We start from the raw sequence: 18478 nt of genomic DNA, 5'->3' as shown, positions 1-18478 counted from the left end.
AGCTAAATGTATGTGACCTTCAGGGTGGAAGATAATGAGAATACACCGGTTCCCCTCTCAAGTCTACTCATGTAATGATCATGTGTGAGAACTCAAAAGACAACTGTGCCGACACATCAAATCCACTTGTGGTGATGAACTTACAACTTGAGGACACATCGAGTGAAAGTTTCTTTTTGTATTTCAAGAAATTTTGGAACAGCATGCTCAAAAGAGGAACAAAAGAAATACAATAATTAAACATGCAAACATCAATCAAACATGAGGTTGGGCCAGCCAACAGGTCAGTTTTACAAAATACAAGAAATAGATGAAAAAAACAAAAATAGTATCATAAAAAGGAATGAAAGATGAACACAGGCGGATGGGCTGTTGTTACAGTACAGAACCAGCAGATGGAGGCATACAGTGTGAGATCGGTAACAAAAAAACATGATCACATGAGGTGAGACGGAAAAGCAGTCACTAAACCATCTCGCTGCATATCAAAGGAGACTCCGTACAATGACAATAACTGTTGTTTTGTTTGTTTCCTGAATGAAGGTTCATGAAGTTGTAATTTAGGCTGCATCATAACCTTCGACAGTATGACGGTTAAACACAGAGAAACATCCCAAAACATATTCTCAAGCCCTGCTTTACAATCCATCATTGTCACTTTTATTTCATTTAAATAAAATATCACTTCAGGCCCCAAAACATCACAACATGTCGGGGGAGGGGCATGTAATAAAACCAGTACGATGACTAAGATAAATGTAAGAGGAACAAAATGACACGAGGTAAATCCAAAAACATTTAAAAAGAAAAGAAAAAGGCAAACATGAGTGGTTGAACCATGAATGAATACAGTACACTTTGTTTTCCTTCCTGTGCAAACGAAAAGGCAAAGAAAATGCTGAATACTGCATTACACAGAGATGGTGGTTCAGTTCAGAGTAAATACAGGTTCATGTTATAAAAACAGAATACTGGTCTTTGTGACTTTCCCCTCATTAACAGTTCTTCCATATAAACAAATGATCACTGATTTGTCCGCAACGAATCTCTTTTGAACGACCTGAGCTGTACCAAGTAGTCTGCATACAGTGCATCAAACTACAGCCGAGTACAATACACCCTTATTGTCAAGCACATACCGAACATCTTCACTTATTATTTGCAACACATCTGTGGCTGCATCTCAAACACCTGCCTCACAAGTCCCGTTTGAAAATGAACGTGATTTCAAGGCCATTGTTCTCATGTTTGTCTCGCCGTCTGTTAGCTACTAAACATGAATAAAAACACGGGACATGAATGCAAGTTGTCCACAAAAAAACCAGCAAGTACTGTAAGTCAAGAGATCACAGAATATCAACATCAGACTAACTAACGACCGGGTAGTGTTGATGAGTGTTACTAGGCTCTGTGGCTCCCCTCTGTGCCTACTGTCTGAACCTCACTGTAGGCTTGTACAATGGATCGGGTGAACGACATCACAGTGACAAGGCATAGCACGGCTCATCATGGCAGGAAACATGAAGTAGCACCTGATGGTGATGAAGAAGGTTAAGGGCTGTGCATCGGAACACAACAGAGTACCTGTATGGTAGTTTAAGTAATGTAAAAATATGAGATTTAGGGGGGGATTACCGTTTAGTGAAGGCAGCATGAGAGTGAAACAGTGACACAGAATACTGAGTCTGAATAAATGCAGCAAAATCTCAAATAGGTCCTGGACGTGGCATGATCATCCCCTGCTCCACAGCGGGGAACAGGACCGACACGTGTCACGTCTTCTCATGGGTCCAGCATATACTGTCCATATTCTTCTTCACTTCATAACACCGTCTCTGATTTGACTTCCTGCAGTTGATCGGATTCTGTGCTCTGAATAGTCTCGGAGCTAGAGATCTCTATTAACCACCTCTTCACTTCAGTCCAGCAGGACTATCTCTCTGCTGTACACCCTCGGGGACTTCCACGGGAAGCAGTTTTCAGATTAGGCGAAGCAGGCGGGCAGGGGGGGGGGGGGGGGGGGTCAGTGGCATGACTGGTAAGAGCTGCAGACTGGAGGCCGGGCCTTCAGCTGTGGTAGCTGGGCACAGCCGCCTGCTTCTGGGAGAGTCGCAGCAGCTCCTCCCTGATGGCCTTGATCAGGGAGGCAGAGGAGTGGGCGGGAGGAGATGTTTCCAGGGGAGGCGGGGCTGACAGATATCCCACCCCCGGGCTGTCGAGGTGGACGGGGGGCGCGGAAGGCTCCCTGATGCCACCTCTGGGCGTCTGGAAGACAGAGGAGGACGTGTAGTCAGGACAGTCCAGGAACTGAATGCGATGAGGAAGGATAGGGAGGAAGTGGAGGAAAACAATTGAGAAGAAAAAAGAGGAAACATTTCAAGTGACAGAACAAGAAATTGTGAGAGAAGGGGCAATATATGAAATATAAGCATAACCGTATACATACACAAAATAAATGGAGAGAATTAATGAGAAGATCGAGGTCACAAACACATAGTTTAATTTTTCTAAAAAGCTTGGCAACTTCCTAAAACTGATGGGCAATGTTGTTTATAGCAAACATTACTCAGACCGGATGAAATAGTGCCTTTGTAGGGGACTATTTTCAGCCATGGATTGATATACATTTGGTGAACAAACATGTGGCACAGAGGAAAAAGCTCCTGTATATTAGGCTTCAGATGCACGGACAATATTTGAAAGAATTACATCTGCGATTCACTCACTGCGTCTTTTTCCGGCTCCGCCCTGGAGAAATGTTCCCCGTAGTAGTGGTTCCATCCAATGCCTCCGTTCTGCCCTGGAGCCGCCCTGACCCCTGCTGGGTAACCATTCATCCGGCTGGACAATCCCACCTGTGTAAGATGCTGGAGCTGGGCGCCTACACACACACACACACACACACACACCCACACCAGAGCTACAGTAACTGACATTCAATCCTCAGCAGCCCCTTTAATATACTTTGATGCAATCACCGCAGTGTGAGAAGCACTCTGTCTCTGCTGTGCTGCACTCTGTTGTAGTAAATGCCAGAATCCATTTCTATTAGCGTAAGTCACATGATGGCAGCCGCATCACGCTAGCTGCTTTAATAATTTAAGAGAGAGACAAGGCTCTTTCAGTCTGACAGGTTTATGGGGTGGAGGTGTTTGTCTGCATCAGGGAGCAGCGCTGTGGCCTACAGCCAGAAGGCATCCTAAATAAACTGTGTCTACACACAAACAAAAATATGCTTATCAACCTTCAAGTGTTGACAAATGTTGTCTTTCCATATGGAAATATATTTGGTACCGAAATGAAGATGTAAGAAGTGGAAATGAGATCGAGACGTATGCACGCCGTGGGCTTTGTTTACATCTGACTGGGCTGTTTGTGTCTGCCTGTGTTTCCCACTCGTACCTGTCGTTCCCCCTACTGGTCGCGGTCGGGCAGAGGAGGGCAGCTCATCGGCGTAGAGGCCCCTGCTGGAGTACAGGCTGTCCGGCTGCAGCTGCTCACACTGCCCTGCAGCTTCTCCTGGTGGCAGGTAGCTCGAGCCAAGGCCCTGTCTGCAACACAACGACATTCACTTCCATTTAATGAAACATGTATTGTGACACATTTATTGGAATTCTTCTCAGTTGAAGTCTCTACACCATCATATCAATAGTTTCGACAGCGTCTTCTTCTGTATGTGGCACAAAACATAACCTAAAATTGGCCTCATGCTGTTCACGTACTCTTTAACTGTTACACAACTAACAACCTCGTGTGGCTGACAGCTGCTGAGGATACGTTGGTCTTTGGGGAGCCAGTTCAGACTGTTTGGACCTGATCCATTAATGCAATCAAATAAATATAACTCCTCCTTCGCTATTCATGAGGTCCACCTAAAGGGAAACATTCCCGCTGGTAAAGTGGTGGAAGAGGTGAACATCAAAGAGGCATATTACTTATTCATTCATACACACGAATAGTGAATTTCCATCGACCACTCTACTAACCTGGGAGTCAGGCCTTGGACAGGAGGAGGGGACAAGCTCAGCTCAGTGAACCTCTGAGGAAGACCAGCAAAGACACACAGCACTTAGGAGGAAGTGAGCAACAATGGTCATGACAAAGACAATCAGGTACAATCAACTAATGAAATATCAGTCACAGCTTGCTTACTGTATCAAGACACAGATGATACAAATACTGCAAGTAATGCAAAGACGGCTCACAGAGGATGTCGATATTTCTTATGAACGCAAAGCAGTGCTGTGTCTATTGCTATGTGCAGTATATGTGGGCAGTGGGGCTCACTTCATACACTGTGTTGCTTTTACCAAAGCATGGTTTTGTTGGATAGCCTTCTTTTTTTTTTACAGCTGACCTTTCGCAGCATATTAAAGCACTGAACCTGCAAAAAGCAGAACCAGCAAATAGCTTTCTGTGGCTCCGCTGCTCACTGTTGACTTTCTCTCTGTGTCGGTCACCTGGGTGAACGCTGGGGTTGGACTCTGGGAGAAAGAGCCGTGATTAATGGGTGATGATAGCTGTGAGATGCATTAAAGTAAACATTTTAAGAACGCAAGGGAGAAGTTCAGTTACCATCGTGATAATTAGGCTACAGGCAAGACAGGAATGTGTTAAGTGTTACTACCACAAAACATCATATCATAACCGGGAAACATGATGCTTCTATTTTTAAGTCTGTAAAATACTGATGAAGTTTTTACTTTGAAGCCATAATGCTGCCTCATTGCTAATCCAATGGACAATAATCTTTACAGCTTCCTGTAATGCTCCATCTCTAAACAACTCATAACTTTCTCTCTGCATATAATGCTCGTGGGTACATGCACAGTATTATGGACTCCAGGTTTAATGCGTTAACAAGCTGCGACATTGCATAAAAGGGTCTTTGTATGGTGGTGATTTGCAAAGACCTCTCTTCCATAAACAGCAGAAATATAGTACACAGCAAAATGGGGAGGGGGGGGGGGGGGGCAGGGTTGTGAGAGCTCGATTTCAGAGACAAAAGGTTGTGAGGTAAGGGTTACATTTTGAAGCACATGTGTGTGTGTGTGCCATGAGTACAAACACTAAGCTTACACTACACTAACAGGCGCTAATGCAGATCAAGCATATGCAGGGTACATTCCTGTAGAGCCTGAGGAGTTGTAGATAGCTGACGGGGGTTGTAAGGTCGCAGCTTCGTGGGGGCGACAGATGGAGGAATACTTAACTGATTAGTTTGCTAAGAGGACACGATTAAACATGGAGCTATAGGCCTCATGCTGCGAATGAGCTGGAGAACGCTTGAGAAAGGGAGGAGATAGTGAATATGTAGGATTTTACATGCGTCTCTTCACTGTTTTGCTGTAACAGGGAGCCGATCTCGCTTTACGTCCTTGCCCAGATTAGTGACAGAATACATTTTACAGGAACTTATACTGGCAAAAGCATAGACGCAAAGGAGAACCATTTGCTTCTAACACACAACGTGAAAGCAGCATGATTTCATGTTGACTCTTTTAAAAGTATCCTGTCGATTTAAGAGCCAGGGATGGCTACTTACACTAGGGAAAGGACCGAGAGATTGGTAAGAGGGACCCCAAGGTCTGGGGCCACGGCCTGGAGGGCTGGAGACAGGCGGGTTGGAGTTGACCCCTGGGAGAGTGATCCCTGCTGAGCTGCCCTGAGAGGTGGGCGACACCAGGGCAAAGGCGTCGTCCAGCAGGGAGTGCATCTGCTGCCGCGCCTCCTCAATGGAAGGCTGTGGAGGCATGTAGGGGGGTGGGGGAGGGGCATGGCCTGGAGGAGAGGAAGCGGGACCCAGGAAGACGTCGTCGGTGGGGGAGGGGCTCCTGTGAGGGGATCCTTGGTCAGGGTCCGACTGGAATAAACACGACACGTTTACAGACAGTTAGAGGACATACCTGTGTGTACAAACGTCATAATTCTCCTGTACTACTCACCACGTAGGCCACATTGTTGACTCCAGGACACTTTCTGTAAACAGCGTCACTGTCTTCAGTGATGAGGTGGTCTTTGTCTGCCTCCATGAGGCCTCCATTCAGCTGCTCCTTCATTCTCTGTTTGGGAGAGCGCCGACCACGACTACTGAGAAACAAGCAAAGAAATGTTCATTCATTTATTCATCAGTACTTTTTATTTACTTAAAGGGACAGTTCACCCCAAAATCAAAAGCAAATGTTGTTCCTCTCAGCTGTAGTGCTATGTATCAATCTAGATTGTTTCGGTGTGAGTTTGGGAGATATTGGCCGTAGAGACGTCCGCCTTCTCTCCAATATAATGGGAAAGTATGGTAAAACAACCTCAACAGCAATGTCTCTCTCCAGATATCATGTAAAATAATCCACAGACCTTGTTGTGAGCAGTTCCATGTCGGAACTATTTTCTTTTAACTGAACTACACCCGCCAACCATATCATCGTGCAGTAAGAAGTGTGCACCTACTCATGGACGAGGGGCTCGTGCTCATGACAGCCGGAGATGTAAACATAAAAGCGACTTCTTCAGCTGAGCTGTAACGCTAGCTAGGTCAGTGGTGCTAGGGGAGCAACAATCCTTCTGCACAGTGATATCGTTGGCGGGTGTAGTTCGGAAGAAAGACATCTCTACAGCCAATATCTCCAAAGCTAGGCAACTCACACCAAAACAATCTAGATTGAAGAATAAACGTCAGAGGACAAATATGTATTTTTGATGTTGGGGTGAACTGTCCCTTTAAGCCAGGCTAGATGTCGAATGTAGTCAGCCCTACAAACCCATATACACATACTGTATCAGCCTGTCCACCACAAAACCAAACAAGTGCAATGACCCAAACCATTTCTTGTATTCCATGAAGATGGGGGGCATCTGGGCATCCGGGTCCAGGATCTTATCGATCTGTATCTGTGCTTTCTGATAGATGCGATCCTGGTCCTTCGCATCTCCGAGGCCACTCGTCATGTCGTCCATAGCAGGGAAGTCGTAGTGGCCCTTCCTCTTGGCACGCAGGCGTATCTTGTTACGATGGTGCTCGATCTCCGACTTGTGCCTCAATGCTACCTGGATCTGAAACAATTACCTCATTAGACACCATCTTTAAAACATGCACAGATTAGACCAACTGCAGATGAGTTTAGACTTCAACAAGCAGGATGACATTATTTCATGCACATACAGTACACACCTTTAGGGACAAATCACAAGAACTACAGCAGCATCAGATCAGGAATAATATAATGTCTATTTTAAAGGACTTGCGATGCTGTCATCTGCTCCTATAAGTTCTTCTGTATTAAGTGATGAAAGTAATTCAAGTCTTTGATTCCTCCGTAGCTCTCAAGGAGCCAATTTGGGCTTGAAACATTGTAATTTGCCTTTGTATTAAAAGAAGAATATTTAACAGGAGCGAACCTCTTTGTTGATTAGGTTGGTGTCAGACAGTTTCCCATTGATGGGGGGGCTGTGCAGTGGTGGGACAGGCATGGGCTGCATGGCGATAAGCTGGATTTTGTTCGGGAGTCTCCTGCTTGCATCTGTGGCACGAGACATCCGATCGACATGTTCAAAGATGGAGGCCGAGGACAGCTGCTCATTCGTACCATTCATAGGAGGAGGACCTGAGGAAGGAAGCAAGAGGTCATAACTCAGTCAGCTCAGTCATTACAAGTCGAAATGCTAATGTGCTCAGATGACTACTGCGTTAAGATCTGCACGAAAACATTCACCCTTTTATTTAATTGACTATATTTGAAACATCTCATAAAAATGAACACTGATTTTTCTTTCCAAAAGCTAAACCTCATTTCAGACAATGGCGTTGCCTTTGTTTGTGAAGTTGACTCTCTCTACACTGTGACTGACAGCTCGGCAGACAGTGATGGATGGGGAGGGCAATGCTACCACAGAAACACACAGACGACACACAGACACAGCTGCTGGAGGTCAGGCCTGAGGTCTATGGGGACACAGACGGAGAGAGGACAGACTCTTACCAATTCTATTCTTGCCTGCAAACCGCAATAGAAAGGAAAAATAGTTTTATTGAGGAGAAAAAGATCAAATAAGATAGAAGTGGTTGCTGGATATTGACAATAAAAATTAGAAACAGCCTGGGGAATTGAGGTGTGCCACCATGAGAGCTGTTTAAACTTTTAGAAATAAAAAGGAAACAGGGAGGGAACAGCGTCTGTGAAGCTGATAAAAGCTTCTCTTGTGACGTTCATTAATCAGAGAGAAGAAGGGAAGGAGCCGGTACATGACATCATACTGAGTGTCTCATATACAACCGACTTCTAAACATTGTAGCAGAGCATATACAGTCCCGGGCGGAGATTTATCCATAACAAAACAGAGACCATTCCTCTGTGGGTGAGTCAGGCCGGAGTCTGTCTGCCTGACTGCCTCTGGCTCCAGCACGTAGTCTCTGACTGGAATTGCAGGCTCCAATCTATCAACAGGCTGTCAGATAGAGTAACTTCAGCTATTTCCCCTCCTATTCACCTCTCAGGACGTCTTTTGACCACCGGATAGGTGTTTCTTTTACCTTCACCGCTCCCCTCTGTAATCTTTATGTCACTGCTTGGGTATACGCTGCACTTTTTCTCGGTCTTCCTCTTTTTTCAACCCTGAAAAAAGTCTCCCCTGCCCTCAATCTGGCCCTCTTGTCAATCAAATCATGCCTGCTGGAGTTGGTCTCTTTGTGTCCGCCCAATCCCTCCCCTCCCCCCCCTCCCTTGTGTTTGGAGGAGTGATGTGAGTGTTGCCAAGGCTACTTGCCATTTAAAACATTGATGGGAACCTTACGGTTGTGCTTGCTGTCGTTGGGCGTGGCGTGGGCCCTCAGGTTCTCCTCAGTTGATTCCCGCTCGCTAGAACGGTCACTTACCACAGAGTCACCGTCAGACGGCGAGATCCTACCGGCAAAAAAAAAAAAAAAAAAAAAAAACACACACACACACACACACGTAAATAATAGAAGCCCAAGAACACACTGACATGCTGAAATGCCATGCATAAATCAAAAATAGTGCTTTTCCAGAAAGATAAAAGCTGAGGAGACTTCTAAGAAATGCTGATATGATTTGAAGCTTGTAGTGCCACCTGCTAAAAAGTGTTTCCACTGACGGAATTATTAAATTCCTGATGAATTTGTCCTGGCTGGCTGTCAAGTGAAGAAACAAGGCCGGTGTAATGGACATTATTAATGAAGACAGAAGTTTATGCTTTAAATAACTGCTGTGCCAATGTGTTTTATATTATGTCCATTACATATAACTAGAGCAGGTAGCGTTCTGGGAGATGTTGGTAATGATGCATATATTCATTTACGTTGTCATTACAAATATAACTGTACATTTCAAGTAAATATAGCATGTGTATATTAATTTAAACTACCTAAAATAGGGACAAATCTAAATCTAACAGCAGAACAGAAGGGTTTATACCTTAGATTGATATACTGTAAGAAAAATAGACAGTCTGCCGGAGGGAACGGAGACCATAAAGTTCCAGAGCATCAATAATTAAACGCAGGATCTGTCAAAAGCTTTCTGTCAGATTGACTGACTGTCCCAACTGAGGTGGAGAATCAGAGCGATGGGGTGAAAAAACTAAAACAGGCTGTTAAATGTCTAAATTACCTTCATAACGTAGAGGGTTAAAAAAACAAAACACATTTCTGTGATTTAAGTGTTTTGATGCGGTGGTGGGGGGAAAAGAGAGCAATCTGGTGGCAATGGACTGGTGATGCTAATTATTTTACTGTTGTTGTGTCATATTTACTTTGACTCACTATTGGTCTGCTAGAGTCTAAGTTGCTCATCCTGCCCGGTACCACGAGCAGCACTGACCTTTCTCGTCTGCGGCCGCTGCGGGACGCCTTGGTGGAGCTTTTGGACATGGGTGTGGGGATCTCCCCGTTCTCAGATGGACTGAGGCCATCTTTAAGGGACAGGGGGAGGGGCCCGGGGCCGGGCCCCGACGGGGCGGGTTCCTGGATCACCATGACGTCATCCTTACTGTGCTGGCCAAGGTGCAGCTTGGCAAAGTCAAATCCTTTCACACTGGGAGCCTGCAGCTGAGGACAGAGGCAGAGGAGAAGGAATATTCAGTTCTAGGACATAGGAAAAGGATATAAAGTGTGAAGGCCATACAGCAGAAGTTAAATGGGTCAGAGAGGGTGTGTGACATGATTCACAATACTGGTAATATATACTTAATGACAGGAACATATTTAGTAATGTAGTATTCATCATTTTAAAGTGGAATCATTTCAATATGACACTTTGGCATCATGACATTTTAACCTGTAAATCCAATCTTTTTAAAATTTATTTGTATTTAAGTGTGTGACATAGGTCAACTCAAAATATACAGCTGGAATTGTCACCCAGCCCTGCTTCCATGAGACATAGTTAGACTGAATGACCGATGAATGAATGTCCAGAAGGGAGGCTCAGACAGACATTAATGAATAAAAAGACAGAATATGAAAAAGAGGGACAGGCAGAGATGTGGGGAGACACTGAGCTGCTCTCCTTTGAGGCGGTGGGGGATGGAGGCTGAAGATGGAAGCAGTGAGACTATTTGAGTGGAAAGCCCTCGGGACTTTCCAACAGCAAAAGGGTAAACAGAGGATGTCAGACCTCACTGTGTGTGCTTGCAGTTTGTGAAACTCTGGTCTGGTGCCCCAACATGTAGAGAGGAGCGACACGACGTGGCTCCTGGTAATTCTCTGACTTATAAGTACGCTCACCGACTTTATTGATGCAAAATGTCGGGCTTAGAAGAGGCTTGTTGGTATAAAGCTGCTAATCCTGAGAGAGAGAGGATATGTTTGTGCGTGCTGCTCTCCGCGGCACATAAACAAAGCATTCAGAAAGCTGCAGCTGAAATAGTAAAAGCTGTTTCATTAGAATTAACACTGAGACTGACAGCGAGTGACATCCCCCATCGACTCACTAACTAATACTCAGCCTGGTCTGATGGTAGATTGGGGAATCACTCACAACAAACAGTTGGTACATGTAAAACAAGGTCTATTCATCTACTACTTCACAACACAGTCATCTGGTATGTTCATCAGGAATCTATAGACTATAAAGACACCAATACCAAGTCCACCGTAATCTGTAGTCTGTGTTTTCTGTGTGTGGACATCCTAACCGGGTAAAGCAGGATCCTAATGTCTATTAGCGCAAACAAGCACGAGCATCTACGACTACTGCACCATGTACCTCGTCCGTGGCTCTCCTCCCTTTAGTTAACACTTTCATTCTGTCTTCTTTCTTCGGCTCCCCTGTTTTCACTGTCATTGCTTTGCTCTCTTGTCTTCTTTGTTCTTCTCCTTTAACTCCTTTCTTTTGAAATGTATCTTTTTCCTCATCTTTGTCTTCTTCCTCCTCCTCTTCTTCTTCTTCTTCCTCCTCCTCCTCTTCTTCTTCTTCCTCCTCCTCCTCCTCTTCCTCCTCACTGCTCATTGTCCGTTTGCTCTTGGGAAGAGCGACTGGTGTCTGAGCAGAAGCAATGGTGGATAGCATAAATATTTCTAGTGATGCTATTTACTCTGTCTGACATCCAAAATTCAAAACCAAGACTATGAACTATTAATTACTGTGTTGTTCTTCACATAACTGTGCAATATTTAAACAACTACAAACACACATAGACTAGGCCCTTTCTACAGCTTCTAGAAACCACCAGACAGCTTTGTACCTTCCCTCTTTTAACCTCCTTCTCCTCCTCCTCCTCCTCCTCTTCTTCGTCATACTCCTCTTCTTCTTCCTCATACTCCTCTTCCTCCTCACTAAAACCTATATCCTTTTTCGTTGGAGGGAGAGTCTGCTGAAGAGAGGTCCTTGACTCTCTGAAGGAGGCGGCAGACTGAGAGAGGGGGAATGGTGTTGAGTGACAAGTGATCGTGTTAAGCAGAGAGGGCGGGCTAAGTGATCGTTACTTCAGCACATTAGATGAGCTGCATTCGCCCAATCTGGAGAGTTAAGTTCACAGCTCGACTCAATATGAAAAATGTAAGTGGAGGGAAATGAAAGCCAGACACAGACGGAGCGATGAGTCAGGAAGCTGAAAAACACACAAACAAACCTCCACAACAGGCCAGTTGTAACTCACCAGACACACAAAAATTATCTTCACGTCTCCTTCACATTAATGTAACTATCAAAAGTAAAAAAACACTTTTAAACTGCATCACTAATTAGGAACTTGGAACATAAACACTCCAGCTTGGCTTTTAACCCCCTGGGCTCGCTTTAGGCGTTGGTACTGCTTTCAAGCATCACAACACATTAGCTCTGATATTTTCTATACAGTGTGTTGAATGCGCACCAGAACGTTATTCAGTGTCATATAAGCCTTTGTTGGTTTTTAATTCTCTGGTAAACTTGACCCTGTTTGTCTCAAAGTGAACTGACGTGTTCTCAGTCATTTCATTGATGTATAAAAACATTTTGTTCATCAGGATGTTGTGTAACGAGGGACCTCATAGAGCAAGAGGAACTCTCTCACGTCAATTAACTTCAGGGCAAAAGAGACGTGTACTTGTATGTAATAAGCGAGAGGCGATACGAATGGCATTATTTCTGGTTCAAGTGAAGGCAGAAAGGAAGGACAAGTGTTTCAATTGTCACAACTGAAAATAAAATGAGACGAGAGGAAGCTGAAGGGCAGGGTTGTTGGCGCTTTAAGTGAAAGAGGTTGTGAGAAAACATCCAAAAAGATTTGAATCAAATAAAGGAGCAGCCAAGGCCCATTAAATGCACGAGCAGCATCTCGACTTCTGATCATCTCTTCTAATGAGTCTCGCTCATAAAAGTTGTACTAATCCTTTCTAAAAGAGGAAATGATGAGGTCACTCATGGCAATGACTGATACACCTAATTAACTAGAAGTTCATCTGAATTTGAAAGTGGCCTTTATTTCTGGCTTTGCACATCGACTGCCTCGCATTACTCAACCTAATAGTGTGTTAATGAATATGCGTTTATCAACCACCTGTAGAGTTGGACTATCGCACGCAATGTTTCTGTAAGGAAGTAAGTAATATACATTCATCTTATTTATATAATCTTATATTTAAATCAATAACTTACTCGGAACGCTGCTTTGTCAATGTTTGACCCGCCTGAACACGAACCCGTGATATATTCTAGCTCGAAGCCCCCAGTATGACCAGAGCATCACTACAGCCTAATGTAACACCTGTAATACAGACATCAGCTGTATGCAGCCGGTACACTTCAAGGGTGACCAGTGTGCTAATTACTGTCAACTTAAATATTTCAAATATGTCATTAAAAGAATGAGTTGTAGATCTGAAAAGACTTGTAAAACGGAGACACAATGAAGTCAGACGTGACGTGAGATTCTGTGCGACACTGATCCGACTCTACCTTCTGTCTCTGCTGGATGGAGGTCATGGCGTCTGGCTGGAACTCCAGCTTGTCTGTTCGACACAGTTTCCAGTACAGGATGGAAATGATGACGATGACGACGATGAGGGGAATCACGACCCCGACGACGATCCACGTGTTGGTGTTCTCGGCGTCGGAGGGCAACGCCGCCGCCTTCTCTACGGCTACAGACAAAGAGAGGGAGCGAGTAACAGAGAGGGTTTAGTTTGAAGCTCGGGCTTCAGACACAAATATATTGAGTCATTTCATTTGCGTGTGTGGTTCGATGTTTCAAGCATATCCCTCTGTTGCCTTAAAGCCCGTACACAAACACCCTGAGAACGCTAAGCTACACATGCAGAATGGTTGGCTCTTCTCTCGCTGCTGTAATCTTTAATGCAGACCTTCATTCGTTTTAATTAACACTCATTGCATCCCCTGGGAAAGCACCGTAAGAGAACACAGTCGGCACAGAGACAGAACTCCCTTGAGGGGGCTTTCATTAGGCACTCATCCCTTGTTTGGATTCTTAATGAGGAAGGTACAGCGTGTTACAGCGTGTTTTGGTACAGCGTGTACAAAAGGAAGGTAATTAGCCCAAATGTTACAAAGGAACACATGGAGCCAGCAGCTAGCTTGTACTCTTCTTTTACTACTTATTAGGAGCTTGAGAACAATCCAGTCTCTCTTTCTTTTTGTGTCGCTCTGTTCCAACACCTATTCAGCTCAACTCAACTCAGTTAGTGCAACTAGACCTTGAAAAGTTTCTTTATCGAGTGCAATTCACATGAACAAAAAGCAAAAGAATCCCTGCAGTGCAGTGTGTTCAAAGACATAGAACAACAAAACAACAAAGTCCTTTTTGTCTACATCCACAGGTAAAAAACATTTGGATGCCATACTAGCACCCAGTATAATGCCAGTGACTCCGTGTCTTGCTCTCGGACACTTTGACAACGTGGATACTTGTAGACATGGGAGCTCAAATTTAGTTTGTCCATGTCTGGGACCATCTTGTTATTCACTACATCACTCTGCTGCCCTTGAATGTCAGTTTTCTAATATGCAAGTGGTACTCACGCTGTGCCAAAATGCCCTGGACACGATATCCCAAGACGATGGCCGCCCTCTGAACGTCCAGGCTGTTGAGTAGGTTGGCTGTTTGAGCTGCAGGCGTCCTCTGACCACTAGGACCCTCCACAAAATACACTATCTCCAAGGGGTGGTCCGCACCCACCAGCCGGCTCGCACTTACAACCTGGGAAGAGGGGGGAGCACAAGTGTGTCATTTGTCTATATAACTAACTATATAACTATTGTTTTTAAATGTTCAGAGTCAGGGAGATTTATAAAATAACAGGTTTTTGAACTAATACCCAATAAGATGTAAGGCCAACCGTTGTCAATAGAGCAACTTTAATCCATCTCTGAATACTGTTATCCAAGGCCTGAGTCCTTTCTGTTGATGTTTTTACCATGTAAAGTACCTTTTAAAGCGCTTAACAAATAAAATGTATCATCATTATTGATATTATTATTATCATCATTAGCGTTGAGCTACTGGGGTAAGACTATTTTGTGATAAAAGTGATGTTCAGGAGGCTTGAATCTGACAGTTGATGAGTGAAAACTCTTCAGTGTGTTTATTTATGTGTTTGGGGGCATTAGTTGGGTTCATGTGGGGAAATTCAAAAGGACACATTGGATGTGGAAAGGATGCAAAAGCCCCATATACCTGTTGGCTGTCTTACAATTACACAGATGTCCACAACTCTTTCAAACTGTTGACAGACATCGTGACATCTTATCTCTTAACGTCCAGATGGAGGAAAACGGCTGAAGGTCACCCAATAAACCTCCCCACGTATTCACATTGCTCAGGGACACAAGCTGGAAATCCTCTTGGTTTGTGTTTTTTAGCAATCATGTTGTTGAGGGTCTTTATTATTAGGTATCTGTTCCCATTTACTTCTAACTTTGAGAACACACACACACACACACACACACACACACACACACACACACACACACACACACACAGCAAGGTGCAGACTAGCTTCAATTCAAGTCCAGGTGTGCAACGTGTTGTCATTTTGATGTTTCCATTTGTTGTCATAAAATATAAAATAAATATTTTCCCTCTGCAGAATTTGTGGTTTACAGACGGTGCTGCTCACTGCTCAAGCAACTGGAAAAAGTGGTTTCCAAAAATGAAGACAGGATTGACGGAAGATGAGGCCCTGTACTCTCGACATAAAAAATGTAAAGTCTGATGAAGGCCCTAATGAGCGAAGTGTCCCCGTTTTAATAAAACAGATGATTTTGTAATGCAGAGTGTAGTGCTTCATTTTCTATGGCATTCGGTAACGTTAATCACTTTTGGAATTTTGTAGAAACCAAAATTCACTATTTGGCTACCTTAGCTGCCATATGATGTATTGAAACTTGTTATATAAACAAAAACACACACACACACACACACACACACACACACACACACACACACACACACACACACACACACACAAATATATAAAGAAATAGCACACTGGTGATATACATCGACTCGCATTCTGTATCCCCATGAGAGTATTCATTGTTGAGATATTTTTCCATGTTGTCTAATATATATGTGTGTGTGTGTGTGTGTGTGTGTGCGCGGTCTCCCTCCGGGTGCCCTGAGGCGCAGCCCAGTCTGCTGTCTGCATTACTGGAAAGAGCAAAGCGCAGGTCATGCCTGGGCTGACACAGAGAAACGGCTGGGCCGGCTCTCTCATCCAGGGTCTAATCCAGTCCATGCATGCGTATTAGAGTGGAAAGGACGGCCCGGTGAATGTGTGTTATTGCACGACCCCGATTCAACCTCCTCTTTTATCCGTCTAGGCAGACTCATAAGCTATTCTCAAAGGTGACAACACCACATTGATTCTGTCAAACTCTGTCTACGCCATCTGTTTAGGATAGTGTCTATGTGCGTGTGTGTGCGTGTGTGTGCAAGCGAGCGAGATAAAGGATTCTTCTGAAGTTTAGACGCTCAGTCTGAGTCGCCTCACTCTCATTATATTCAACAGACACTCAAAGATGAGTGTCTTTGAAATGCAAAAAAAAAAAAAAAAGGGCTACAAAGAACACAAACACGTGAGGCTTCTGTGTATAACATATTCATATTTGAAAGATAGAAGGGATGCCAAAGTCTAAAATTAAAGACCTTATCTTAGCACAGAGACGAGTACTGAAGTCTCGCCATCGATATGATCGTTTTCCTAAATTTCTCTGTGGATTTTATGGAGACAACGATGCAGGAGGCAGAAAGGTCAGAAAGAGTGAGGCTACTACTATAGGCCAAAAATGATACTCTGACAGCCCCCGTGTTTAAAGACCACCATGTGTGCTCAGACTTGATGAGGTCAGCTCAAATATGCATCTCGTCTCCCATAACAAGTCTCTCTTATCTGAGCGTTTGGCCTTAACTCTTCCTCTGATTTCTAAATCTTTCACCCTCCCATGTCTCTGTATCTCTACCTCCGTGATGTCTAACCTCTCAACAACAGACTGCAGGAGACAGACACAGAGGAAGAGAAACAGTTAATAATTGATCTGCTCTTAGCAGCTCTGTGGCACACACAGGAGACATCAAGTAACAGGACTGGAGAAACGAGGAGGAGGAAAAAGAACAAGGACTCATGAGGTTGTGGTCTTTGAGTGGCTTGCCCCCCCCCCCCCCCCCACCGGGCTGAATGGGATGCTGTTGCCATGGAGACAGAGCACCATCCTGTCCCCTCAGAGATGGGCCGAGCAGGTGCGGGACAAACCCACAAAAGCGAGTGCCTGATTAGTAAAGCAGGAGGGCTTTCAGTGGTTACCAACCCTGCAGCGCTCACATAATGAGCTCTCAGTACTCAAGGCTTTCATCGGGGAATAACGATGTAAAAACGCTCAAGGAAGGAAGCTCGTTCAAGATTTCGGGAGTAATCTTTTACTAAAAGAGTTTGGAAAGTGTTGTTGGGTAATAAACAAGAAATTAAACTAGTATTTATTTTGTATACTTTCAAGAAAAAGGACACTACCATAATCACAACAGCCCAATGTTGAGTTCGAAATTTTGTATTTATTATAAACAAGTAAAAAAGTCTGCCTGTAACTTGATTTAGGCAACTCATTTATATTTAGTTCTATTTCATACAAGCAAAATTAAATAAAAAAGACAGTATTGAATAAATGAATAGATAGATTCAGTACCTGAACACTGCTGTTGCCTATGAGGGTAGCTCTCTTAACACGTCTGACTGATCCCGTTGCCTCCTCGAGCAACATGGCCACCCGGCGCTCCATGTTGGCTTGGAAGGTCCTCTCACCCGCTTTCTGGTCCAGCACACCCAGGAGCACTGAGGACACGACAAACACAAGAAACATCATTTAGAGAATCAGCACAAAGGGTCTCAAACTTAAGTAGCCGTAGCAGCTTTTCACCACTGAAACCAGGTACCTGTTCTAACCCAGGAGGAGCGAAGCAACTGGCTGGTGTTCAACTCTGGATAGTGGAAAGCTGTTAGAGAAAGGACAACATGAGGTTTAAGTAAATATGACATATGAGGAAGTGGAAATAGTTAAAATAAAGAGAGACAACTCTGTGTTACTCACGCTCAGCGATCTGCAGTACAGGAAAGCCCATGTAGTAGCTGAATTCCACCATTGTGAGCTTCATCAGAGCATTGCTGACCTCCGACCCCACCAGATAGCCCCTGGAACCGCGCACTGTGAAGGTCAAGTCCACTGGCTGCCTCACCAGCCTTTGTTCCTGATATTTAGGAGCAGCCATGGTGATGTTTACAATCTAAAAAAAAACAATTAGACGGAGATGTACTGTTCAGCGGCCAGATGTTTGCACAACAGACTGTACGAAACATTTTTTCAATGTGATGTTGATGTGGTTTGTGTAAACGCTTGTTTGCCTCTGTAAGAGTTAAAACAAAGTGAAAACCATTGCTTTCAGTGATCGGAAAGTAGAACACAAAATTGGGCAGAGTGGCCCGGGGCACAGCATGTTAGTCGTCCATAAAACATTTCCATGCTGGAAAATAATAAAT

The 18478-nt window shown here is 44.2% G+C and overlaps 1 protein-coding gene across 2 annotated transcripts in view; it reads right to left on the bottom strand.

Annotated features, from left to right (window-relative positions):
- Window positions 1-158: 158 nt before the first annotated feature.
- Window positions 159-18478, bottom strand: part of LOC142938345 (UPF0606 protein KIAA1549-like) — a 35090-nt gene continuing 16770 nt past the window's right edge. Inside the window, exons 6-20 of one of the 2 annotated variants that reach the window (XM_076081642.1) lie at window positions 18033-18225; window positions 17878-17937; window positions 17631-17776; window positions 14472-14649; window positions 13392-13576; window positions 9834-10060; window positions 8761-8897; window positions 7396-7601; window positions 6821-7050; window positions 5946-6090; window positions 5546-5863; window positions 3987-4039; window positions 3403-3551; window positions 2727-2881; window positions 159-2307 (exon numbers count right to left, since the gene is read on the bottom strand). In XM_076081642.1, the coding sequence (XP_075937757.1) occupies window positions 2068-2307; window positions 2727-2881; window positions 3403-3551; window positions 3987-4039; window positions 5546-5863; window positions 5946-6090; window positions 6821-7050; window positions 7396-7601; window positions 8761-8897; window positions 9834-10060; window positions 13392-13576; window positions 14472-14649; window positions 17631-17776; window positions 17878-17937; window positions 18033-18225 (2622 nt within the window). In that variant the 3' untranslated portion in view covers window positions 159-2067. The remainder of the gene's footprint in view (window positions 2308-2726; window positions 2882-3402; window positions 3552-3986; window positions 4040-5545; window positions 5864-5945; window positions 6091-6820; window positions 7051-7395; window positions 7602-8760; window positions 8898-9833; window positions 10061-13391; window positions 13577-14471; window positions 14650-17630; window positions 17777-17877; window positions 17938-18032; window positions 18226-18478) is intronic. The other variant, XM_076081643.1, reaches the window with a different exon arrangement.

The sequence above is a fragment of the Anarhichas minor genome, unplaced genomic scaffold, assembly GCF_050575085.1.
Source record: "Anarhichas minor isolate MPS153535 unplaced genomic scaffold, ASM5057508v1 ptg000083l, whole genome shotgun sequence".
Taxonomy (NCBI): domain Eukaryota; kingdom Metazoa; phylum Chordata; class Actinopteri; order Perciformes; family Anarhichadidae; genus Anarhichas; species Anarhichas minor.
This window is presented reverse-complemented; position numbering and strand designations above follow the sequence as displayed.